Source organism: Falco punctatus (assembly GCF_963210335.1).
Source record: "Falco punctatus genome assembly, chromosome: 5".
In the NCBI taxonomy this organism is placed as follows: Eukaryota; Metazoa; Chordata; class Aves; order Falconiformes; family Falconidae; genus Falco; species Falco punctatus.
The window spans coordinates 66,674,321-66,699,880 of record NC_137584.1 but is presented as its reverse complement, the minus strand read 5'-3'; the positions used below and the strand labels follow the sequence as shown (position 1 = coordinate 66,699,880).

The following is a 25,560-nucleotide window of genomic DNA, read 5'->3' as shown; positions in this document are numbered from 1 at the left end:
CAGTGTTTTTCAGGTGGCTTTGAGTTTATGGGTTAAAGAATTGCAGCTGCTGTAGGGCCAGAGATCTGCCTCACTAGGCAGGGGATGCCCAGGGCCAGGTTTGGGCCCTGCTGCTATTTAATCCTCTCTCTTTGTTTTGGCCTCCAGGCCCTGCTAATGTGGCATGGTCATCTCCTTCCCTGTTGCTCTGAACGATTGCCTAAGGAGGTGGACTTTTCCCTGCCTCCCTGGAAGCAGATTTGGAGTGAAAAATCTATCAGCGTTCCCTGAACCACCAGTTTCTTTGCTTTCTGGGATCTCCCTGAGCAACTCCTCATGCCGCTGGACAGTGTCCCTCAGTGTTAGGCAGGACCAGGCTTGTCCGGATTCGAGGCTTCCTTCTGTGCCATGGATGTGCAGGCCCCGGGGGAGGCAAAGAGCAGCGAGTGTTCGGGATCCCAGTGCTGTCCAGAGCCAGCGCTGCGACACACCCCTGGGCTGCGCTGCCAGCTCCCACCTCACAGGAGAATTTCCAACAGGAGTGGGAGAGCCCGGCAGCTTCCCGGTGAAACCAAAGCTGCCGAGCTGGAAAGGATCCCGCCTCTGGCCGGGGCTGCCCTGCTGCACCCCGGCACCGGCAGCGCCGCCGGGCCGCTCCGGGGCAGCGGGCAGCAGCGGCGGGGCCGGCGGGGCCCCGGGGTTCAGAGCAGCCCGGCGGGCCCTCTGCAATCCCCCGGGGGCCGGGGCGGTGGGTGCCCGCCCGTAGGGCCCGCTGAGGGGGGCAGGAGGAGTGACCCCCACCTGAGGGCGGGCTCCTTGCACGGCCGCGGTGCAACAAGTCCCGGCGCCGGGGAGCGGGCAGCCGGGAGCCGCCGGCCGCGGGGCTGGGATCGGCGGTGCCGGCGGAGCCCCCTGCACGGCAGGGCCGGGCGGCCGAGCGGGCGGCAGGCAGAGGCGACTCCGGCTGCGGGCACCGGGAGACGCGGGGTTTTCCAGGCTGGGGCAGGGCAAAGCGCTGCCCGCTCCTCCCGAGGGCGAGCACAGCGCTCCCGCCGGGTCCCCCGCGCCGCCGTCCGCCTGCGGGAGCCCGCCCGCCCCGGCCCCCGTGCCAGCCTCGGGCTCCCGCGGCAGCAGGGAGGTCCGGCCGCCCGGCGGGTGGGCTGGCTGCCCGGCCCGCCTCGGCTCGCCTCGGCTCGCAGCCCCGGGCCCTCCGGCCGCCGGCACAGGCACTGCCCGGTCCGGGGCAAGGGCAAGGGCAGGGGCGAACCGCAGGCGGGCCCCACCTCGCCACGGGAAAATGCAAAAAGAACGGGATCTTGATCCGTTCTTTCTGCTTTTCTTTTGTCTCCTCTTTTTTCTTTTCTTTTTTTTCCTCTTTTTTTTTTTTTTGGGGTGGGTGGGGGGTGGGGGGTGTCCCTTTTTATGACAGCGAGGGCACAAGGCGAGTGAGGAGGCGGAATCATCTCGGCAGCCGCTGCATTTTGTGTGGAAGCCGCTCGGAGGTTCATTAATATCATTAGCATTTAACCCCCTCCCTGCCCCCTCCCCTTCCCCGCGCAGGGTGACGTCACGCGGCGGCAGGAGTTGGGGGAAAGAAGGGGAAGCTCAGTGGGCAAGGGGCGTCCCTCTCCCCTCCCCGCCGCTGCCTGTCACAGCCTCTGCCGATATTATAGGGGCCGAAGCCTGGAGCTCAAAGCGCAAAGTCAGCCAGTGTAATGAACTTCTGGAAACCTTTCCCTTTTTATACCATTCAGTTTCTGAGAGGCAGAGACAGCCTCCTCTGACGCCTTTTCCCCCCTTCCATTATTTTTCCAGGCTCTGATCTCCCTGCTCGCTGCACCGAGGCGCTCGGCGCAGAGCCTCGAGCCCCATCCTACCTTCTCCTTCGTCTCATTGTTGTTTTGGCTGCTGTGGCTCTCGCTTGCCTTCCAGGAGCGCGGTGGCGAGCCCACTCGCACCCCCCTGCACCCTCCCGGGGTCCCGAGAGCATCTGCTCGCAGAGGGGCAGCGAGCGGCCGCCGACTTCGGGTCATTTCGTTGCTTTTTTTAAAATTCTTTTTCTTTTTCTTTTTGCTCCTATTTTTTTTTCTCCCCCCCCTTGCCGCGTCCCGGCGGTGCGCCCCCGTCCCTCGGAAGGACACCGCTGGGGAGCGGGGCAGCGGCGAGGATGTGCCGGCCCCCGCGGCGGAGCCCGCAGTGAGCGCCCGAGGGAGGCACCTGCCGCGGAGCCGCCGCGCCGGCGGGGGGTGGGGGGTGGGGGGCGCACCGCCTCGCCCCGGAGCCGACACTTCGCCCCGAGTTTAACGACTCCCGGGGGCTTCGAGCATGAGCAAGCCGGCGGGATCAACAAGTGGGTAATAACGCGGCGGAGGCTTCGAGCAGCCTTTCCGAGACCGGCTGCAGCCTGGCCCTGGGGGGCGGGAGGTGGAGGGGAGGAGAGGAAGGGGAGGGGGGGTTGTGGTTTGGGTTTGCAGCCCCCCCCCCCCCCCCCCCCAGTGAAAAAAGAGGTGCATATTTCCATCTGGAGTGGCAACGAATATATACGCTCGGAGTTGCCCCGATGGAGTTTGGGGCCGGGGCTTACAAGAAGCTGCTCTCCCGCTGCCCGCTCCGGCTGCCCGCGCCGGGAGCCGGGGCCGGAGCCCGTGGTCAGCGAGCCCCGGGAAAGGCAGCCGCGCCGGCGGCGGGAGGGGGCTCGTCCCGGCGGGGCGCGGGTGGTTGTCTGCGGGTCTCCGGTACTTGGGCGAAGGGAGGCAGGTTTGGGTTTAAAGGGCATCACGAAGTTGAAACGTGCTGCTTTCCTCACTGATTTTATGCAGTCTCCTGCGACATAATAATTTCTTTTTAAGAGTTTGAAACTCTGGTCACACAATTACACGGAATCGCGTAAGCAACTCTATTGAAGGCGGATTTAAATGCAATACTTTGCACACCATTTCCAGTTACAACAAATAATCCTGCAACGAGGAAAGCAGAAACAACTTAAAAGTCACATTTTTCTTAATCCTAAATCCATGCACCTCATAACTGGGGAATTTAAAGCATGACTAACCGCTCGTACAGAATGGCTCAATCCGTATAATCCCAATGGGACTTTCGGAGTTTGTAATATGGATGGAGTCAGTAACGAAGGGGGGGGAAAATACCCAATCCAATTTGATGTCTGACAAGTGATGGATCGGACAGTTATTTCCTCTGCGCTCCGGCGGGCTCCCGGGGTTGCGGAGCGGCCGAAAAATAGGGAGGCAGAGCCGGGAGGGATCCAACGGCGGTACCTGCCACCGGCCGCTCCCCGCCAGTACCGCGGCCTTCTCCCTGCCGCTGCCCTCCGTCCTTTTGACCCGGGTCCTCCTTTTGTCCTCGGGGGCCGGGAAGCCGGGGGGGGCGCGGCGGCGGGGCCGGGGGGCCAGGCGGGGGCCGCGGCGCGGGAGTCGCGCGTGGGGGATGCGGGGCACGCGAGATGCCCGCGGGGGCCCGGCGCTGCGGCCGAGCTGCCGCCGCTTCGGCGTGGGTCGGTCTGCCTTCGTCCCCCGTGGGGCCGAGCGCGGCGATTTTCCCCGTCAGCCCCACGAGGGGAAAAAGCCAGCAGCGGCGGGCCCGCGGTCGAGGTACTAACGGCGCTGGGGAAGGCGGCAGCGGCAAAAAAAAAGCTGCGGCGGCCGGGGCTGCGTCCCGCCGGCTGCGCTGCCCGAACTGCCCGGTAAGAGCGAGGGGAGCCGGAGCGGGATCGGGCCCGTGGGCAGCCGCGCCGGGACGTTGTCGGGGCTCCTGGCAGGTTTCTGAGTGTTGGGGAAGGCGCAGGAAGGGCCGGGGAGCCTCGTCGCCAAAGGACGGCGGAGCTTCTGCCGGAGACATTTTGCGGAGGAGAAAACCCGCAAGGCTGGACCGCGCCTCCGGCAGCAGGGCGCTGGGCGACCCCCGGCCACCGCCGCAGCTTTCGCGGCTGAGTCCGACCCGCCCAGACCCCCTGGGACTGCCCGAAAGGGACTCCCAAGCCCGACCCGGCCAGGCACCGCAGGCACACGCGGGGACCGCTCCGGGCCGGGGCCCGAGCCCAGCCGCCCTCGGCGGCGCGTGCAAAAGCCGGGCCCGCTGTCCCGGGGCCTGGGCGCCCGTCCCGGGGGTCCCGGGGGCCTCCCGGGCAAGGAGGCTCCGGCCTGGCTTTTCTGTCCGCCGGTGGACGTCTAGCGATGTCAGCTGCGATCTCTGCCTGGGTGGTAACAAGACCCCATCCCGCCGTCCCCCGAGCCCAGACTAACTTCTTTCAACAGCCTCTGATGGTAATTACAGTAATCGGGGCTGCCATATATCCTTTAAGCAATTATGACACACAAAAAAAGCCCCCGAGGACCCCCTGTCGTGGGATGTTCAAAACGGTTTCCCAGCTGAACAGAAATCCCATTTTCTTAGCGCTAAACTTCTGAGACGAAGCGGTACCTCGGGGAACCGGAGCTCTTTTAAACAGAGTTAATCAGTTATCTCATGACCCCGTGTCAAGCTTACATTTTTCTCTTCCCACCCCCCCGCTCTGCTTCTTCTCCCTCTACTTATTTCATATTTTGCACTGCACGACAGCCTCCGCGGGGCGGCGACGGGGGGGCTTGTGTGTGTGTGTGTGGGGAGCAGAGGGCGACCCGGATTGCGGGCGGGTGGCGAGACGGGGGGCTCCAGCCGCGCCCTCTGCCGTGGCCCCCCTCCCCTCCGGGAGCCTCGTCGGGGGCCGCGGAGCCGGTCGGACGGGCCGCGCCGCTCCGACGGCTGGGAAGGCGGCTGGTGGCTTTGGCGAGGCGCTCCAGGTGCTTGGGTTTTATACGGACTATGCGGAGGTGTAAAGAATATACGGAACATATGTTTACATGCATGGTGTGGATACAAGCATATACAGTGCATAGGATTTTTTAAAAACCTTTCCCAAACTTAAAACCCGTCTGGGGAAAACTGTTCTGTAGAACGAGCCCAAGTTTCTCCCCTCGCCACCGCCCGCTCTCAGCGCCGCCGAGGCCGAGCCGGCTGTCCCGCGCCGCAGGCCGGCCGGGGGAGCGGGGAGCCCCGGGAAGAGGGGACCCCCGCGGCTGCCCGGTGCCACGGGCGGCGACCTCACGGCGGGCCCGGGGGCGCGACCACGGTGGGTGCCGCTGCCGAGGGAAGGGGGAGCGGGGGGTTCCCGGCGCTACGCCGGGGTGCGCGGGAGCAGCGCAGCCGAGCCGCGCTCCGCACCGGGATGCGCCACCGCTGCACGTACCGCTCCAGTGTCTCCCCCCACCCCCAGCCTGCCCCTCCTCCTCCTCCTTTGTGTGCGTGCGTGTGGACCCTCTCGCTCCCCGTGGATGCTGAAGGCTGGAGAGGGAAGTCGAGCGCTTTCCCCCGTTGGCATTGTGCGATATCCGAATTCCCATGCTACACTTTTTGACGGGTCACTGGTGCCCCAATAGGCAGGTGGCAAGGAGGGCTTGTAATTACACACTCCCAGAAACCGTGCCTTGGCCTCGGCCCTCCTCACGGGCGCCTACCTGCAGTTCCAAAGCCGCGGCTTGGTCGCAGGCAGTGGGGCGGGGGGGCTTCCTTTAGCTGCGCTCCTTATTAATTGCGTAAAAGTTTTCTATTCTTTAACCGCTCTCCCTCTCTCCCCACCTTCCCTCCCTCCGCCACCCCTCCCTCTCACAGTCCCTAACCTAATCCCCGTCCCTCTCGCCGTGTTGTGTATAGCAGCTGTCGGGTTTCATTTAGGGGAGAAGCTGGCAGCTTGTGCTCATTGGAGGCAGTCAAACGAGTTTCAATGGGCAAAATCATTAAGTTAACACTTTATCTAATGTCCCTATTGTCTGCCAGCAGGCATTGTCTTAAAGCCTTAGCGTAGACACGTCTGAAAGTATCTCGGACTCCTAAATTCTCTAGGGAGCAAGAGGAGCCCCTGCGGCCTGTTTCCACACACACCCCCGCCCCCCCCCACCGCACGCTGCCGCCTTCCCCCTTCCAGCCCTCACCCCCACCCCCCCACAGCCGGGGTGCTCTCTCTGAGCTGCTTCCGAACAAAGATAGCGGCCCTGGGCGCTCTCCCTTGGAGTTTGGAGACCAAGGTTTGGTGAGAGGGACTGAATCGACAGTTTAAGTTGTGGTAGGAAGGAAGATGGCTGTTTGAGGCCAAGGAAAAAAAAGGAGAAAAGAGAAGAAAAGGGAAGAAAAAAAATAAAAAAGAAAAGAGAAGAGAAGAGAAGAGAAGAGAAGAGAAGAAAAGAAAAGAAAAGAAAAGAAAAGGAAAGAAAAGGAAAGAAAAGAAAAGAAAAGAAAAGAAAAGAAAAGAAAAGAAAAGAAAAGAAAAGAAAAAAGAAAAGAAAAAAAGAAAAGAAGAAAAAAGAAGAGAAAATAAGAGAAAATAAGAGAAAAGAAGAAAATAAAATAAAATAAAAAAGAAAAGAAAAGAAGAGAAGAGAAAATAAGAGAAAAGAAGAAAAGAAAAGAAAAAATAAAAGGAAAGAAAAGAAAAAAGAAAAGATAGAAGAAAGAGAAAAGAGATAAAAGTAAAGATAAAAGAAGATAAAAGAAGTGAAAAGAAAAGAAAAAAAAGTAAAAAAAGTAGGAGGGGAGAAAAGAAAAAGAAAAAAGAGAAGAGAGAGGCCGGATAAAAAGCAGAAGCTGAGCGAAGTTTTGGCGGGTTTCTTGAGCCGGGCTGCAACAGTCCCTGTACGAGTTTTTACATCACACTCAGAGCATTTGCAGTTCTAGTCCAAGCCGGTGCGGAAGCAGCGCCCGGCGGAGCGGGGGCTGCGGGAGAGGCGGCGGAGCGCGCGGGGGAGCGGGGCAGCGCGCGGGGGAGCGGGGCAGAGCTGCCCGCCGTCCAGCCCCGCCACCGGCCCGCCCGCCGCCCGCAGCCGCGTCCGCGCACAAAGGGCCAGGCGAAAAGTTTTGCTGCAGGTTTTGGGGTGAAGGAAACGGCACGCCTCTTCTGTAGGGGGAACCAGCCCCCTTTCCCTGGGGTTGCTAGAGGGGAGACAAGGTCGCTCGGTTTCCCGGTCATTTTATTTTGTTTTGTTTTATTCTGTGCCTCGATCTCCTGACTCTCTCCTGCCCAAGGGAAGCGCCGTCGGCTGTTTGCCGAGCGCCAGAAAGCGAGGGAAACACACCCCCCCCCGCCCCCCGCCCCCATCCCCACTTCTAGCAGGCAAGCCTGCTGCTCTCGCTGCTGTAATCTTCCCTCCCAAAATGGGTCTTGGCGATTATAGAAGATCCAAATAAACGTAGCGGGGCATGAATAATGCTCATTGTAGAAAACTGACACTTGCTCAAGGAAAAGAAAGTTGGCTATAAAATCACTTCATTATTTGCTTGTACTGAGGCTCTGAGGCTAATCCCTCCGGAGGTCAGATTGCTGAGCGCTCGCTCTCTCCCTCTCTCCCTTCTCTGCTTTCAGGTCGCATTTTAGACATCCCTTGCAAAGTGTGTGGGGACCGAAGCTCCGGGAAACACTATGGGGTTTACGCCTGCGACGGGTGCTCGGGATTTTTCAAGCGGAGTATCAGGAGGAATAGGACCTACGTTTGCAAATCGGGAAATCAGGTACCAGCCGCAGCGCAGTCCGCTCACCGCCTGCACCCCTCACCCTGCACCCCCCCATGGCCCCGTGTTGCCCCCGCGCCGCCAGCAGGAACACCCGCAGCGGTGAGAATCAGCTGCCACGCAGCTCCCCGCCCCGACCCAGGGGGTCCCGGGCCGCCTCTTCCCGGCACATCCTCGCACCCCGGGCCGTGCGGCCGCAGCCCACCAGGGAAGGTGCGCAAGGAGGGTGCGGGGACAACGGCGAGGGGAGGCGCGCAGCCAGCTCACCGGCTGGTCACGCGAGGAAAGAGGGGCAGCCCCCCGGTGAGCCGGACTCCGCAGGCGGTCGATGGACGACGGACACGAGTCCCCCCCGGCGGGTCGCGCCCGCGCCCAGGCGGAGCCAGCTCCGCGCTTTCCCCTTCCCGCTCCGGCCGGGCTCACTCCCACCCCCGGTCGGTCCCGCAGGGATGCGGGGCCGGGGGCGCGGCGGGGGGGCACGGGGCACAGGGGCGCCCCGAGGGGGCGGCACCGCCGTCGCTGTCTCGGGTGCTGAAGGCGGCCCGGCCCGCCCCGCCGCGGGGCCAAGCACCCCGGCACGGCACGGCGCGGCACGGACCCCCGGCACGACCCCCCCGGCACGGTCGGAGCGGCCCCCCCGTGCCCCCCGGCGCCGCGGGGAGGGCTCCAGGGCCGGCGGGGTGAGCGCGCTGCGCCCCCCGGCCCAACGACTGGCTGCCTTGCAGGGAGGCTGCCCGGTGGACAAGACGCACAGGAACCAGTGCCGGGCCTGCCGGCTGAAGAAGTGCTTGGAGGTCAACATGAACAAAGACGGTACCCGCTCCCCCTCTCCCGGCGCCGGGGTGGTGGGGCAGCAGGAGTGAGCCAGGACTCACTCTGAACTGGGGAGCAGTGCGTCGCTGCAGGGTCTACCCCCCCTCCCCGGGCCTCTGATGACCCCCCATCCCCCAGCAGACTTGCCCATTTCTCTCCAGATAACATCACAGGTGGGAGGCGTGGGGGTCACCCCCAAAAATTGTGGGGAGGGAGGGAAGCCCAGCCGAGCACATGGGGTACCTGGTGTGGGACCCCGTGGTGACCCCCTCACCTTTCCTTGGTGCCCTGCAGCAGTGCAGCACGAGCGGGGCCCCCGGACATCGACGATACGGAAGCAAGTGGCCCTCTACTTCCGCGGGCACAAAGAGGAGAGCGGTGGTGCCCCCCACTTCCCCGCCACCGCCCTGCCGGCACCTGCCTTCTTCACTGCTGTCTCCCAGCTGGAGCCCCACAGCCTGGAGCTGGCCGCTGTCACCGGCACACCCGAGAGGCAGGCTCTGGTGGGCCTAGCACAGCCCACCCCGAAGGTCAGCCACTACCCCGGCCACCAGACCTTGCCACTGGGGTGCCTGCAACCCACCAGCTCCCTCTTGCCTCTGGGGTTGACATGGCAAAGAGCGAGGCTTGAGGCCTTGTGGGTTGTGGTGGGAACTCTTTTGTTATGTCCCTAAAAGCTCTGAAGATAGGAGGTGCAAGGGGCAAGAGGCCCTCTGCGGAAGGGGTACGCAGAAGGACTGGCTGGTAACCTGCTCTGTACAAACCCTGTCCCTCGTACATTCTTACACCCTCATGGCTGCAGAAGGGCTCCTCCTGTCTGGAGCCCATCCACAAGTCAGTTTTAAACCTTGTTTCATGAGGAATGCAATCACTGAGTTTTCTTCAGCAAAGTGCCCATCACCCATAGTGGTGTAGTCCAGGAAGTACTATAGCTGTGCTGACCAAAGCCTGCAGTTTGTCCACACAGACACAAACGAGTCTAAGCTGGCTCCGTGCTTCTTGGCTGTGACATTTCCTAGGCAGCCCAGTGGAAGCACTGCTGTGGCCTCCACTGCACAGGAATTAGCCATAAGGTGTTGGTTTTTTCCATTAAGCCATTTGCAGTGGCATTTTGTATATTTACAGCATCTAGAAAAATCATAGAAGAGATGGCTTAAATCGTTCTGCATTTTTAGAATTGGTAGCTTGGCAGAATCCATCATGAGCATGATCATAACATATAGTTTTATATTGCAGTTTTGGAAAATACTTAATCAGAAATTATTTGGCAAGAAAACATCACACATGCTTGAAAATGTAACTCCATTCCAACCCTACACCACCTTTAGGTAGTTATGCTTAGTTCTACGCATCTGCTTACAGTGAGTTGCAGTCAGGGAGTTAGGTGAAGGTTAAAGCTAAGTGAGTACTTACTCCTTTGCCGAGCAAGGCTGGTGCACTAAATCAGCTTCTGAAGCGCAGGTTACAAACCACAAATTCTTAATCACATTGGTATTCTTTAAACTCTGCTACCAGAGGTGTGCTATTGTGTAACACGGCAAAGGGTGACACCACATTTTGGTAATTTTTTCCCCCTGATGTAATAAGTTCATTCTTCCTCCTGCCTCCTCCAGGCACTGTTTCTGTAGTACAGTTCATCTATACGGATGAGCAGCAGAGAGCAGTTGGAGTGAGCCCACTGAAAGCAATGCCCTCTGCTTGCAGAACAAGAGAGTGACACTCTGTGCTGGGCACGAATGTGGTGCACTGAATGGCAGCTGTTAGGGAACAGGAAGACAAGGCTGCCTTGGTGACATTGTGTGAAGTTGTTTTATTTTCTTTTTGACATTAGTACCCACATGAAGTCAATGGTACCCCTATGTATCTCTACGAAGTGGCCACCGAATCCGTCTGTGAGTCAGCAGCCAGACTTCTGTTCATGAGCATCAAGTGGGCCAAGAGTGTCCCAGCCTTCTCCACCTTGTCCTTACAAGACCAGGTAAGGCACCTGCAGCGGGAGTGGCATTGGCCTGGCTTGCCTGTTAAAGACAGCTCAGAGCTCAGGCTGCGTCCTGAACCTTCAGCCCTAGACCTTTAAATCCATAATGGACTTCAGCAGTTCTGAAATTCAGGGCAAAGTTTCGGTCTGTTCCTGAAAAACAGGCAGTGATTTAGAAACTGCTTTCCTCCAACTTTTATTTCACGAACGAAGTGAAAACTCTCCTCTCCTCACATGGCCAACATTTTTTCCTTATTCATGTTGGCTTCAGTGAATTTGCAATTACACCAATATGGTGGAGGCAAAATTTGGCCTGCCTGCAGTATTTTTCACCATTAATTAAAATCTTTCCTAATTTGTCTTGTTTTCCTCTATGACAGTTTGCCTTTGCCTCAAGAAAATCATTTGTGAACCATACAAGCTTAAGCAATTTCTTAATGACTTGATTCTTGATGAGGACCCTGTGTGTTTTGTATAATGCACTGATTTTTTAAAAAAGTAATCAGATAATTATAAAATGGAAGGGGAAACCTACACATAGCTCCAATCATAAAAGACGTCTAATACTTTGATATGATTGAGCTAATTTCCCAAAATGGTAACTAGAAAGGTTGTGCCTTAAGATGTTACATAGCAGTCATCAAAGGAACTAGTTCCTTTCCGTGGATGCATGTTGCAAGTGCTGCAGTTGATATGCAAATACATATTTTGAACTGAAAGAGAAAAGCTTCTCAGGAAACCAGCAGTGTTTTCTACCTAAAGGTAAATCATGATGGTCACAATGTGATATGAAGCTAAGGTACATTGAAATGTTCCTTCTCTAGAACCAGACCCATGTTTTGAAATTCTTGTCATGAAAATAGTCAAGGGGACGCTGCTCAGCTCTGGCTGCAGTACTGTTGTGTAGCGAGCATGCGAGCAATGAGGCAGGGCCCACGAGGTTACACATGCCGTTAGGAAGACAGCAGTCCCAGTGTGGCATGCTGCTCTCTAACATTGTCTTCTGCTGCCACTGCTCCTGCGGAGCACTAGGTCTGTCATACCAAGGAACCAAAGAAACAGGCCCCAAATATCAGGGATAAGCATCAAGTGTGCTGCTTCAGCAGCAGCCTCAGTGCACAGAAAGTGGCTGGTCCATCTCTCCACCAGTGATGTGCACAGGAGGCTCCTTAGGCAAAGGCTTTATTAGACATAATACAGATGCATTTCCCACAAGGTCATCTCTGTTAGAGTGAAGAGGAGGGAGCAACATGATCTGGGAGCAAGAGAAGTCTCCACCACACATGACCAAGCATGCCTCAAACAGCAAAGCCTGCTTATCTACCATAGATACCAGAGTGTTCCTGTTATATTTAAATAATGAACCACTTCTTTCACTTTCATATCAGGGACTAGAGTAAGTGAATTAAATATTAAAATCCCAGCCTTTCCTTAACATCACCTTGACTTGCTGTACCTCACTGCAAGCCAACTTCCTCAAAACTCAGAGCTGCTCAGCTCTAAAGTTTTGACCTGGGCCTTTTTCTGTATGATTCCCCTGACACATTCAGGAAAGCTGGAGAAGAAACAACTCTGATATTAATCACCTTATTTAATGAATAATCAGACAGTTGATTTTTATACTAGTGCCATTGCATTATTTAATTTTACAATGGCCCAGCTGTAAATGTCTGCCTTTCTCCATTTGTACCCCTGACATCTGCCTGAGGAGAGTCTAAAACTTTTTCTTGGATTTTGCTTTTGTTTGTGCTCTTCTGAAAAGGCAAGCACATTGTGATTTCAGGGCTCTGTGACAATTTCATGTTGAAGGCAAGGAAATAAGTAGAAACCAATCTGCTGACAAAACACAGGTTGGAGGATTGCTGTGTCATTGCCCTCAGTAGAACAGAGGCTGTGTCCCTTCCCCAGCTCCATACAGCTAATCCCATTGTGGATTGGAAAGCCACGCAACAAAAATGCCATGCCTAAAGTTTAGCTGGCCTGCACACCTGCCCAGCTTGTCCATAAAACAGGTTGCCCCAATGCAGGTCACCAACAAAAGGTCGTACTTACAGGAAGGAGTTGATTAAGAAGCAAAACCTAGTCCTTCAGAAAGCCTGGTATTTATTGATTCTTTGGAGAAGGAGGGCTGAGTATGACTTCAGCAAGAGTTATTTTAATTGGCGGTTTTACAGACTTATGCATACACATGAAGAAAGCTTCAGCTATTGGTATAGTATCTTATTTCTAAAGTCTTCTGACTTTAAAGACTTAGGGGGAAAGAACATATGAAATTGATATCTTCCAGGAACCACCCTTCATTACCATTGTATCTGCATGAATGAATGACAAAAAAAGTTTTACAAAAGCAAATGAAAGGCTGGTGGATCATTTCCTATGTCATACAGAAACCTGTGCATCCATCAGGCAGGATTATCCAGAGGAGGGGCTGGGTTTGCAGGCTGCAGCAGTTACGAGCAGGTTCAGCTGCTCTCAGAACAGAGCTGAGATGAGCACTGAACCCTAGTACCCCATCCCCGCTCCCAGTCTGGGCAGCTTCCAGTACTGTAAAATCCAACATAATTATTTCAAACAGTAATTGTATGCAGGGACAGAAATACTTTCCTGTCACAATTTCCTTAGTCAGGTTATGTAGAAGTTCTGCAAAGCACATAGCACAAAAAGGCACAAAATGGGCGTAAGCCTGCAGTGGCAAGCTGGGAGCAGGAACTCTGAGAGCTCTTCCTCCCATTCTGATCGGAATAAGGTGGTTTAAAACTCATAATACTGTTAAGAGCACACAGATAAAAAATCCACTTTTACTGCATGCTTTCTGTATCATTGAATCATACAGTCATAGAAAAGGCTGGAAAAGGCTTTTAAGATCATCGGGTCCAACCATTAACCTAGCACTGCCAAGTCCACCGCTAAACCATGTCCCCAAGTGCTGCATCTACACATCTTTCAAGTACCTCCAGGGATGGTGACTCCACCACTTCCCTGGGCAGCCTGTTCCAATGCTTGATAATCCTTCCAGTAAAGATGTTTTTCCTCATAACTATTACTTTCACATATCTGTTTCCAAGGAAATAATCATTCATTTGGTACAACATATTTTTTTATATTGTTCTTCCTTACAGAGTCTTTATAGACTTAAAATACCCTCCTTCCCATTTTTCTAAGAAGTTAAGCTGCTGATACTTCCAGGGATCATAGAAATAGTAATGCTTGTGGTTTGGATTATTTTGCTGCATGAGTTTTGGGCAATGAGTTTTCACTGCATGGAGCCACCAGATGACGCCTCCTGAGTCCACTACAGTTCTCACCCCTCCAAATCTCTCCCACCTTATTAAGAAACATGAGTTCCCAGCAATGTGTGTGCACCACAGCATGTCCTTTAGGCCATGAGCTTCAGCCGAACTGGGGGCCAACAACCCATAGATGCCCTCAAGACTAAACTTGTTGCCAGTCTGCATTACCAGGAGTCTTGTCTCCTCTTCAGATGCACCAGTGCCTCTCCACGGAAATCAAAGGCATTGCCTCCAAAGAGGGAACACCACATCCACTGTACAAGGCAACGTAGGGAAATTGCAGAGAACTAGCAATGCTGTCAGTGCAGGTGCTTGGATTCTCAGTTCTCTGAAACAGCTCTTAGTGCCTGGAATTTTTGAGTGATTTCAAGCAAAAAAGCAGGAAAACAGGTGATACTGAGAAACGGTGTGAGCGTCCAGATGCTGTGTGCTTGAAAGAGCTAAAAACTTGCTTAGTAAGGAAGGGGTTAAAGATACATATGTGCTCTAAAGCACTGCTCCCTACAGAGTGATGTCATTTCAGGGCGTTGTCCAGGCTTTTCTTCACAAATCCTGCCTTCCCGGGGGAAAGGAGGATAATCCCTAGAGAGCAACAGGAGAACACTGTCCAACTTGTCCTAGGACAGCTATTTGTGCCGAGGGAGAGGAGCAGAGAGCCCATGCTGTGCTGAGAAACACAGGCGAGCGTTCATGTTGCGAGCAAGCTCTCTGGGCAGTTCTCACTCTCTCCTCCCTTTTGGTACACACCATGGTGCACAGTGAGCCAACCCGCAGTGTTTTTCTACAATGCAGAGACTTATTTCTAGACACCTTCTCAAAAAGCTGAGAGGAGAGCTAACGAATTCTGTGGGGAAAACACCATGACAGGCATTTAAAGTAGTTTTTAAAATAACAGAAATTTACATATTTAAATTGTTTATAAATCTATAAATTATACACTATGTTATATTGTACATCTATTGTATGACAGCTGATGCTTTTGGAAGATGCTTGGAGAGAACTGTTTGTTCTAGGAATAGCACAATGGGCCATTCCAGTTGATGCTAACACTCTACTGGCTGTATCTGGTAAGAATTGCACAATTTAATGACTTTGTTACAAAAATTACCATAAAAATACATTACTGAAAAAAGAACAACATGTAAAGAATAACAAATTCCTACTGAACAATAGAGCATACCTGTCATTTATAAATCTATATTTAAATGCAAATAATGTTGTTTTGTTGTATTCATGACTGCTTGCATTGTCATTTAAATGCAAATTACTGTGTTTGTTATCATCCAAGAGAAGATTTTATATTAACTTTCATACAATATAGTCAGTTTACATGGAACCAGATAGACAAGTGTGACAATAGAGTGGATATTGATACAGAGGATTTTGTCAGATATCAATATAAAATAAAGCAAATGCCTTTAATATTATTTATTTAATCTGTTTCTGTTTTAGGCATGAACGGTGACAATACAGATTCTCAGAAGCTGAATAAAATTATTTCGGAAATACAGGCTTTACAGGAGGTTGTGGCTAGATTTAGACAACTTCGGCTAGATGCTACCGAATTTGCCTGTCTCAAATGCATTGTCACTTTTAAAGCTGGTAAGCAGAAAGAATCTCTTGCTTGTCTGGTCTGATAACTATGAAGCTACTGTAGAGCAGAAATATGCTTTAAACCAGACATAGTTTTATACCATCCAACAGGTTTCGTGGTATTGAATTCCAATAGCCAGTGTTGCATTTTGAAAGGCTGACAGTGGCGTGCTGGGGAACTAATGGGAACGTTTAATTTCCATTGATAGCATTAGCTGAACTGTTCTGACCCCCCAAGAGCCAAGCTGAACTAGTTACTGATCTGCTTTCCAGTGCCTACACACAGTGGTTCCGAACTGAGGAGTTTCCGAAATGCTGCTGCTATAGCAGCCCTTCAAGATGAAGCCCAGCTCACTCTGAACAGCTACATTCACACCAGGTCAGTGGTGGCTTCTCTCAATACTTCTCACAGGTGTAGGGGTAAAACCCTGCTCTCACTGTAGTGAGGGTGAAGTTTCCACCGACTGAAATGGGGACTGGGCTATTACAGCAAGTATATATACATCAGCTGTCAGCCTGCTGGGATTTGGCATTCCCTGATGAAACAGAATCATAGAATCATAGAAAATGTTGGAAAAGATCCTTAAAATCATCAGGTTCAACCATTAACCTAACATGGCCAAGTCCACCACTAAACCATGTCCCTGAGTGCCACATCCACATGTCTTTTAAATACCTCCAGGGATGGTGATTCCACCACCTCCCCAGGCAGCCTGTTCCAATGCCCGACAACCCCTTCAGCAAAGAAATTTTTCTTAACATCCAATCTAAACCTCCCCTGGTGCAAATTCAGGCCACTTCCTCTCATCTGATCACTTACTACTTAGGAGAAGAGACCAACACCCAGCTTGCTACAACCTTCTTTCAGGCGGTTGTAGAGAGCAGTAAGGCCTCCTCCCTTCAGCCTCATTTTTTTCCAGGCTAAACAGCCCCAGTTCCCTCAGCCGCTCCTCATAAGACTCGTTTTCTAGACCCTTCACCAGCTTCGTTGCCCTTCTCTGGACACACTCCAGCACCTCAATTTATTCAGACAAATGGAAAAGGGCTAAAAGGAGAGATCTTCCCCTGGGAAGTGACAACTGCTGTGGGACAGAAGGCTAAATTTTCTTCTACATTTTATTCAATTAAATACCACTAACAGTGATGCTCAAACATCACATCTCACAGCAGTATGACAGCTTGTCACCCAAGATCTCGAATCCCTATGCCATTTCCGCGATTGTGCAGACACAGAAATTGGGACACAAGGAAGGTAAATGTCTCTTCCAAAATGCTACCCTGAGTCTGTCCTCGGGTTGAAATGAAAACCCCAGAACTTGTGAATCCCATTTTGGTGCCACAGCAGCGTGACAAGAATCATTATTTGGGAAGAAAATGTTCCCCCTTGTCTCATTTAGGATAAGTCCCATGGGACACAGGAATCTTAAAAGCTGCTGTAAAAGTTGTAGCTTTCATCCCACAAAGTATACAAAGGTAAGCCCAGGAACACACAAACTGTACTATGCAAAGTACAATCCCACAGTCTAGAACAGCTGGCTGTGAACGGATCAGTAGCCTCCTCCTACGGACCACTTCAGAGTGGTGGGACTGGGGAGAATTCTGAAGAGTCCCCCTAAAACCTTCTGCAAGAGCTGCTCTAGTCAGTTCAGGACCTCTGGGGAAAGCTGTGACAGGTCTTGTGAAGTCCATGTCGAAGTTCTTTAAATTGCACTTTAGATAACAGGGTATTTACTACAGGTCAAGATCTTCCCTGAACTGCATCAACAACATAGATGTTGTATGAGGGCCAAGTCAGAGCAGATCCTGTCTCTGTATTGCTACTGCTCTGAGGGAATAAACAAAGGAGCTAATCAAAACTCAGAGACATTGGTTTATATTCTGCTAACCTCCACTAAGACAGTTTTCCTTGGGGTCAACTTTCATGCTCACATGAGTACAAAACACAGGGTTTTAGCACAGGTAGCACCCATCTATACAATTTGTTGAATATCGATCTTTTCTATAAAGTAAAAGACTTTCTTCAAAAAAAAACTTAAAAACTTCAATAATGGTTTGTTGTTTTTTTCCCCTCTTTGTCTCCCAGGTATCCCACGCAACCCTGTCGTTTTGGAAAACTTTTATTGCTTTTACCAGCTTTACGTTCGATTAGTCCGTCCACAATAGAAGAAGTGTTTTTCAAAAAGACCATTGGGAATGTACCAATTACAAGACTGCTTTCAGATATGTACAAATCCAGTGACATATAAATTACCTTAAAATAAACAATCAGGATGGACAGTTTGAGAAGAACTTTTATCTACGGAGAATAAGCCTCAACTAACAAAATCTACAGGAAGCATAAGCCTGGGAATGTTTAGCCTTTAAACCCATTGACAAAAAAATACCCCGGTAGATATGATTCTGCTGCTCTGAACAGAGTGATTTAGATCATGGAGAGAATGCTTTGTTCTACAGAAAAAGTGAAAGTGGTTGGAATTTGGCTGCTATTCCTGTTACTACAGGATGGAGGCAATTCAGATGCCAGTCATAGTTAACAAAGACTCTGCTATTCTCTCATTTAACTGGCAGATCTGAGACAAAATGTGAAAGAAGGTACTTTAGTTTGTTCAGTATTTGGAACTGGGTGACCAAACTTGGCTTCTGTTGTAACACGAGATGCAGTGGCCTTCAGAATTGTTTTGAAAGTAGCCTATGTTGGGAAAATGTTTTTAATATGATAGGCAACATTTAAGACCAGGTTACCAAAACATTGCTTCTGCTATAATACATCATGAAGTGGCCTTCAGAACTGATTAAAAAGTAGCTTATGACGGCAGCTCCATTCTTCCTGCAAAATGAACTGGTGATCTTTGATGTGGATGTCACCACAATTTGTTCATTTAACATCTCAAAGACAGAAGAGCTTTATACACATCCTCCTCGACCTTCCCTCCTTCCTCTTCCACACACACAGACACACGTTCACACACACACCTGAAAAGACACAAGTCAAGAAAGGAAGACTAAAACAGCAAAACCAAATACAATGGAGATGACTGCTTCAGTGTCCTGCTGGCTGTCCCGATGGCACAGTGCTGAAACCAAAGGCAACGGTGGCCAAACTCTTTGTCAGTGAGATGTGCAGAGAAGTGAAATGACTATTAAAAAAAAAAAATCAATGGAAGGAATTTTATTTCAAAGAAATAAAGGTTGTTGACTGATACAATGCTAACAATTTCCAAAAGTCTCCAATGCCTTTTTAGAAAACTCCAGGTTCTAATTTTGAAGCCTTGTTTGCCTACACCCTCTCACACACAAAAAACGTTATAAGCTGCTTATTTGATGTATGAAAAATGTAGAAAAAACATTTAAAGATAGCTGCTGTACTTTTCAAAATCTGATTTGTTATTAGGAACTAGCACTGAGAAAAATCAGCACTTGGACTATCATAGAATGAGTAAAACTTTTCCTGTACAAAGTGGATTAACTGATTTGTGAAGTTAAAAAGTTGTACTCATTGTATTTACAAAGAATAAAAATATATTGAATTTAAATTACTTTCCACTTTTCTTTTAATGCTTGTCCTTCTACTTCTGAATTACTTTCTTCCACTGTACCCTACCTACCAGGGTACAGATATATTATTCTCTAATAAAATGGATTGCTTTGGATGCTGTGGAGTCTCCATCATCAGAGGTATCAAAAACAGGTTAGACAAACATTAAAGGAACAGCTTAGGTGATCCTGCCTTGGGTCAAAGGAACCTTAAGGTCCTGCATAGAGCTGTTTCATGTAATTCAAATATACACCTGCTGCAAGGTTCCCTTCTCCAGGAGCTGACACAAGTGCTTTTTCTAGGACACAATACTAAACAGATCAGAGGTCTAACCTAGTATAAGTCTCTGTTTTGTGTTTTTACAGTTTTTAATATTGGTGGATTGTGCAGCTAACAAAGGGTGATGAGTATAAAACCACTGCTTCAATTAAAAAGATTCTGAGGTTTTATTAAGGTGTCCAATTGTGTAATCACACCGAAGAAAGAGGTAAGCAACTCCCAATGCACAGAACAAGTTGGCAACAGGACAAGGGAAATATAACACATTGTTCATATGGCAGTGAGTGACCAAAGAGCCATGCACGCTAAAATGACAGGTGGAAATGTGCAGCGTACATCAATGGTTCACTGGTTTTCAGTGTCAAGGAATACAGATCACAAGTGAAATCCTAGCTCCACCGGCTCCAAGCACAAAAATCAGATGCATTTCAGAGGTCAAAGTTTTCACCTCAACTCTCTTCCATTTGCACAGTCTGCTAGGTCTCACATTCTATCCTTTCCAAGACAGCCAGACCATAAAGTATACAAGACCAGTCTTCTGATGAGCCAGCTGTGACAAAGCATGGACTACAGCGCTTCACAACATCTATTAAAACTAAAACCAGCATGGAGCACCTGAGAGTGCATTTACCACAGGGCACAGCACATTCTTAGAAAGAAGCCAACAAACACCTTATGAAGTGTTCTTCCTGCACCTGTGATAACCTGCAATCATTTTCCGCTCTCTACACTAAAAACAACTGTACAGGGCAGAAAAATCAATTGTGGTTCTCCACTCTGTGACAATTCAGTTTACGAGCTACATAAGTTGAACCCAGTGCTGTGCCAAACCCCATGCCAGAACACTTGTTTCAGTAAGATTCATGCTGCTGTCCTGGAGCAGCAATAAACATGAACTGCATCCACGCTGCGAGGCAGCTGGACTCTGCAGCGTGCTGTAGTCTCAGTCCCCAGATCACCCAGGCCAGAAGATGCAACAGAGTGTATTGGCTTCCTCGCAGTTGCAAAGCAGGCAGGGCAATAGGTGCACGCCCATATCTCATCCTTTTACCTGCAGGACCTAGCCCAGCTGCAGAGCAGACTCATGAGCTGGGAACAATGCCCGGCTCCCCGTGGTTTAGGCACGGCTAATCTCAGATCATGTCTTCCTCCCAGTACTGCAGATTGCACAGGAACAGAACCAATTACACTAGACTAGAATCAAGGTCTCTAGATGGCCTTCAAGAACTGAAGGTGAGATGAAATTCCAGAGTCCGGTGCAGCTGTCCTGTCAACCTCAGAGGTTAACACTCCAAAGTCTTCACTTTGGAAACAGAAATACTTCCACATCAAGCATGCAGGTTTTCCCTCTTCAACTTAGTATTTATTTTCCACAGCAAATGATACAGATTGTGTCATCGTATTGTAGGGATAAGATGGGACATTGATTTCTGGAGGTAGCTTCTCAGAAAAGAACATTTGAGAAAGGAAAAATAATACATTACTATGTATCTAAACCCAAATAATAAAACTTCACATACATTTAGCCCTTCTTCCCCATTTCTAAGAGTAAGTCAACTTTTAAGTGTGATTTAACAAGCACAGGGAATTTTAGATTTTACATTAATGAAAACTTATTGAAAAAGCTAGACTGTGTTGAAAGCGAGACAGCTCTGGGTTGCAAGTGGGCTCTGTCAGTTTTGGTCCCTGGTTTCATGAAAAGGACTGATGATAGAATCACAGATGATCTTGATTTGGAAAGGACCCATAAGGATCATTGAGCCCAATTCTCTGCTCCACACAGGACTACTTAACACCAAATCAAACATCAGCACACTCCCTGCCATCCTTAGGCTCAGGTGCTTTGGCCTACACCTGTCAGTTTGCACTGGGAGTGGGCCAAAGGGGTTCCACTTTATACTGGGACAGGGCCCAGTCTGTACTGGGAGAAGCCAGGAGATCCAGTTTGTACTGGGATATAGCTTGCAGAGATTCAGCACAGTCTTTAGTAAGTATGAAGGAGAAAGAGCAACTATTTGAGCATCTAACTATTCAGTGTAGCTAGTCAGGAGTACTACATGTAATCCAGCCAGCCACGCCTGTTTTGTCAGTTCAATCTTTTACATCCGAATTTCCATAAATGAGGTTAATAGTCTTAGTTAATTAAAACTAGTAACTGTGCAGGATGTTCTAGACAGTAGCAAGTATATACAAAGGAAAAAGCAGCCAAGCTAAGTCTAAGCCAACTTGTACTGTTACCAAACAGCACACAACACTGGATCAGATTGCTACTAGTGTTCTCAAATCCATCTTCAAGAGCATACGGATAGGTAACTCCCATGTCACATTTGGAAGCACTAAGGAAGCTTCTCCAGCCATAGAAGCATCTAGTGAGGGGGCAGGGGAGCAGGAAACAAAAACTCCAGCAGTATTGCTTGTGAACTGTCGTTCAGGCATCAACAACCTGCATTTCACCAGTGGTCATACAAGCACAATGCCACAGCTTCCCTTTCCTTTAATGATCAAGGAAGTGGCCTATAATCACATCTTATAGCAGGCTTGTATGATTTCATGTCCCCAGCTGTAGTTGTAGAGCAGAGCTACTTTAATCTAGGACTGAATTTATAGTAATGGGTTATATCAACATTCCTTTTTCTGTAGGATGGTACAGTTTTCACTTGTTACTTGAAGCTAGATCAGTGCTTCTCATGCCAAGTAGAAAGGTACCCTCTTCCTAAACTTACAGAAGCCACAGATCTGTTGACTGCCTACCATAAATGGAGTTCCAGCTTTGGCTCCGCAACGCAGGAATAGCCTTCAATACCTTTATATGCTCTTTAATGCTTGAGCAGCGAGTGCCAGCATTTAAGGGTATTTGGCACTGGCTGTTAGTAACACAAGACTACATTGCAGAGGAGCATCACAGCAAGGCTGAAACACCAGTTCACTTAGTATAGTCAAGTCCCTGCTTCTCAGAAAGCATGAGATACCCCATGCTCAAGGTCAAGAGTGACAAAACATTTGAAGTGCATTTTCACTTTTATTTCAAAACTTTAGACAAGTTATTTAGTATATAAATTTGATTTTTTCCTCTTACAGAATATAAAGATAATTCCCTCATTACTTCAGTATAAAGTGTTTTACAAGCTTGAAGACAATTGCATAAGTGTTTCTCACACAAGGTATCAGAAATAAAGCAGTCTTTCTACAGAAGTTCAGACAGATGACTACCTCAAAAACAGCATAACAGTTTAGTCAAATACAAGTGAACGTGTGACACTACAACTGTGAAAGTTCAAGTAAGGCCAAGTCAGTAAACATTAAGTAATTGCAAATAAGAGTGGAAAGGTTTGTGAGACATTGCAAGGGGTGGATAGTCTCATAGTATAATACTCTTAAATCAAGGATTCAGAGGGATTTAGCTAGAAGGCAAGTGAGTTCTTTAATGCTATAAAGCATATGCAAAGACCAAGCAGTGTACTGATGTTAGTGGAGACTTTGTGCCCGTTTATCCTCAGCATGCTACCACAAACTACAACCTCTTAAAACCAAGCATAAGAACCACTAATGTTTGAGAACATTGTTTCAGAACTCAAGTATGTCTTATTTTGGATGGTGTGTAGTTTTTGTCTATTACTTCATCTTGCAAGAACATGTGAAGACAGCGCTCGTTCTGTGCCAGTGGGTGGCCTGCAACCCTGGAGAGGAAAAAACAAGCATTAGTGCTAACAAATTGGGTCTACTTGCAGCTAGCCAGCACAGCAAGATTTCATACCAACAACCTATGGTTCTGCACTTAGGCATAGATCCCACTTCCAGTTCATTGCTGGCAACTACAATGATGTCTAGCAGCAAGATCTGTCACTGTCCCCCACATGAAGTTAGCCTATAGAAACCCTGAGCTACCTCCGATCATTTGGAAGCATGTTATGCCATCATCTGTCACCTACAACTGAGAGAACTATCCAAGAGCCCATCCTAGCGTTAGGACATCTAGAGTTAAGCAAGCCAAGTAGATTTTTACAGGTCTTGATGTCTTTGACACAGGATACCTTTCCAAAGGCTGCTGAATCCCTCAGTGCTCAGTCAGTAGCAGTTAACCCAGGCAGAGTTACAGACCTACTCCAACAGGGGTGTGAAGCTCTTCTGAAGGCTCCGACACTCTTTAGAGCAGTGACTTACCATGGACACTATTCCTAGCGCACACGAGCAACACTGATGCACAGCCAGAGGGTACTGGCTATTCTGTTAATTACAGATGTCTTTAGATATCAAAGATAGGAGATAGAGTGTGTCTGCTCTAGAATAGATCTGCATCTCTACTGTAGATTTAGTTTTGTTCCACATATAGACTTAGCCACCATCCTTTTAACAGTAAAGGAGCTGAAACTGAATTAGAAGACATCACCAAGCTTGGAGAAAAAACACAAGGCAATGCATTTAGTTCCTTAAAATACCACACAGCCTTCTGTGCAGGTAAAAATCTAAGAGAATCAGAACCTCTGGAAGGTGATCACTTATGGATATGAAAACCCAAAGCAGTTTGGATTGAAAAAAAAAGTTACATCCAGGTCAGTCAATCAAGACAGTCTTCTTCCTCTGAGAAAGCCCCCCATCCTCACTAGGACAGCTTGTGTCAGTCTTATGGTCCCCATATCTGTCAGAACATTTCTACCCTAAATGGAAGTTACTAAGTTAAGCACATAGTCAGCTCCAGTGGCTCAGCACTTCTAAGTGCTTTTATGCATCTTCTACAAATGTATCTATTGTTGCTTATTTCACGACAGAACAATTAATTTGTCACTTTTCACTTGTCATTGAGAGTGTCCTTTAATGAGGAAGTTGAACTCTCCTATTCAGCATTGACAGATTATTTCTAGTACAGTAATAAAACCTATCAATCTTGCCAGGTTCTAGTAAAAGGGCAGCAGTCTCAAGCAGTAGTTAACAAGGAAGAATCTAGAATAACTAGTTTGAGTTTCTTACCCCCATCAGACTGAAGTTGCTGGCCTTGAACTTCAGGAGAAAGATATACAGGAGAAGATGGGGCAGTGACATATTCCTTCTCTCTTTCAAGAAGGCTGGCAAACTGGTGGCTGAATTGCAAGACTAGATACGATTCAGCTCTTTGTTTCACATGAATACCTCACTCTGCATTGGTGTTGCCTCAGTATTCTTCACTAAGGTGACCTTACACATAGCAGCTACTACTTCAAAAACTTTCATATATCCCCAAGTCAGGTTCAGGCAGACAAGAGCATTCCAACATAGCCACCCCTGTGAATGTCATTTAGGTAGTACTGATGGTGGTACCAGCAAGCTGGCCCAAGAAAGCTGACTCAAGTAAGCTGCACTGCTGTGACTTTGACAAAGCTTCTCAACAACACCCATCTCAACACTCCTGGATATCAAGAACCGGCATCGGTACACCAAGATTTTTTTGGTTGCAGTGATACTGTTTCTGAGGGACTCTCCTCTAGTTCTAGAAGCCTAGACCAGCTTTGAGAACACAGTAACATGAACGTGTTATGCAAATTACCTTCAGGTCCAAGATCACTAGTACCCAGAGTACTCTGTATAAACTTTAAAGCTTCTAGATGGTTCAAAACTGTAATTAATAATGTTTGCTTGATGAGTTGGTCATGCCATTAGAATAAATTGATGAGGTTGAATAGCTAGCAGTTGTGCCTGAGAAGCCTTGTTCCAGCTGTACTCAAGTCTTCCATCATATCAATATCTACATTAACAGTCTGCTTTTATGTTTCAAAGGAGGAAAAATTGACGAAGAAGTTCCACGCTTCCACAAGATCAATGCATTACTTGCTGTAGATCTGAACAAGTGATACCAGTAAACTGGCCACTCCATTTCTGTCAACTATACTGAGCTCTTCAGAGATTCCAGGTGAGTGTTTTGCTATCAGCTGCTTCAGAACATAAACAGTCCTCTTCCCCCATATACTGCTAGACTTTGCATATAAAACTTTCAGTGAGTGCACACCTTCCTCATCTAATGTAGATTTCTGAGACTGCATGGATAAAAGTTGTACTTTACAGTCATGACTGCCTTGACTGTACAGCCTCAAAAATCCCAACACAGTCCATCTTACTAGAAGTGCATCTGCCTCCATGTAGTGTAAATGCTAAACTAGATGCCTTGCAAATTCATTCCGCTCAACTTTAAGCAGAGGAAAGAGCAGTCTACAGCATTTTACCTGCTCAGAATCATTAGCAATACCTGTAGGTTGAGCCTACAAGCAACTATGTTAAAAAAAACTTGGAGATTTTATACCGCTTATTTGCACAAGATTGTTTCAGTAAACTAGTCACTTGCAACTCTAAGCCACATGCCTGAACTGACAAGCAGATTCTTGTAAATTCTGCGTTAAGTCACAGGCATCCTACGTCCCTGTTAAACAGCACTACTGCTGAACAAGATTAGAATGCTAGTGGAACTGACAAGCTTGAACTTTTGAAGGGAGCAGTCCCAAATTCAGTTGGTCTGAACAGTGTTGTCTCTAGAGACCAGAAGAGCCAGTTAACAGATAGTGTTAATTCTTACC

At 49.2% G+C, this 25,560-nt stretch overlaps 2 protein-coding genes across 3 annotated transcripts in view; one reads left to right on the top strand and one right to left on the bottom strand.

Annotated features, from left to right (window-relative positions):
- Window positions 1–383: 383 nt before the first annotated feature.
- NR2E1 (nuclear receptor subfamily 2 group E member 1) lies at window positions 384–22,520 on the top strand. 2 transcript variants are annotated; one of them, XM_080389034.1, is made up of 9 exons: window positions 384–2,329; window positions 7,388–7,533; window positions 8,259–8,346; window positions 8,641–8,876; window positions 10,178–10,324; window positions 14,585–14,681; window positions 15,067–15,216; window positions 15,481–15,586; window positions 17,291–22,520. In XM_080389034.1, exons 1-9 carry the CDS (start codon window positions 2,305–2,307, stop codon window positions 17,451–17,453), a joined length of 1,158 nt encoding a protein of 385 aa, XP_080245160.1. In that variant the 5' UTR covers window positions 384–2,304; the 3' UTR covers window positions 17,454–22,520. The 2 variants fall into 2 exon arrangements, with proteins under 2 accessions (XP_080245160.1, XP_080245159.1); XM_080389033.1 differs by lacking the exon at window positions 384–2,329 and having other exon boundaries at window positions 7,426–8,346.
- SNX3 (sorting nexin 3) overlaps window positions 22,021–25,560 on the bottom strand; it is an 18,779-nt gene continuing 15,239 nt past the window's right edge. Inside the window, exon 4 of the mRNA XM_080389041.1 lies at window positions 22,021–22,698. Within this exon, the coding sequence (XP_080245167.1) occupies window positions 22,593–22,698 (106 nt within the window). The 3' untranslated portion in view covers window positions 22,021–22,592. The remainder of the gene's footprint in view (window positions 22,699–25,560) is intronic.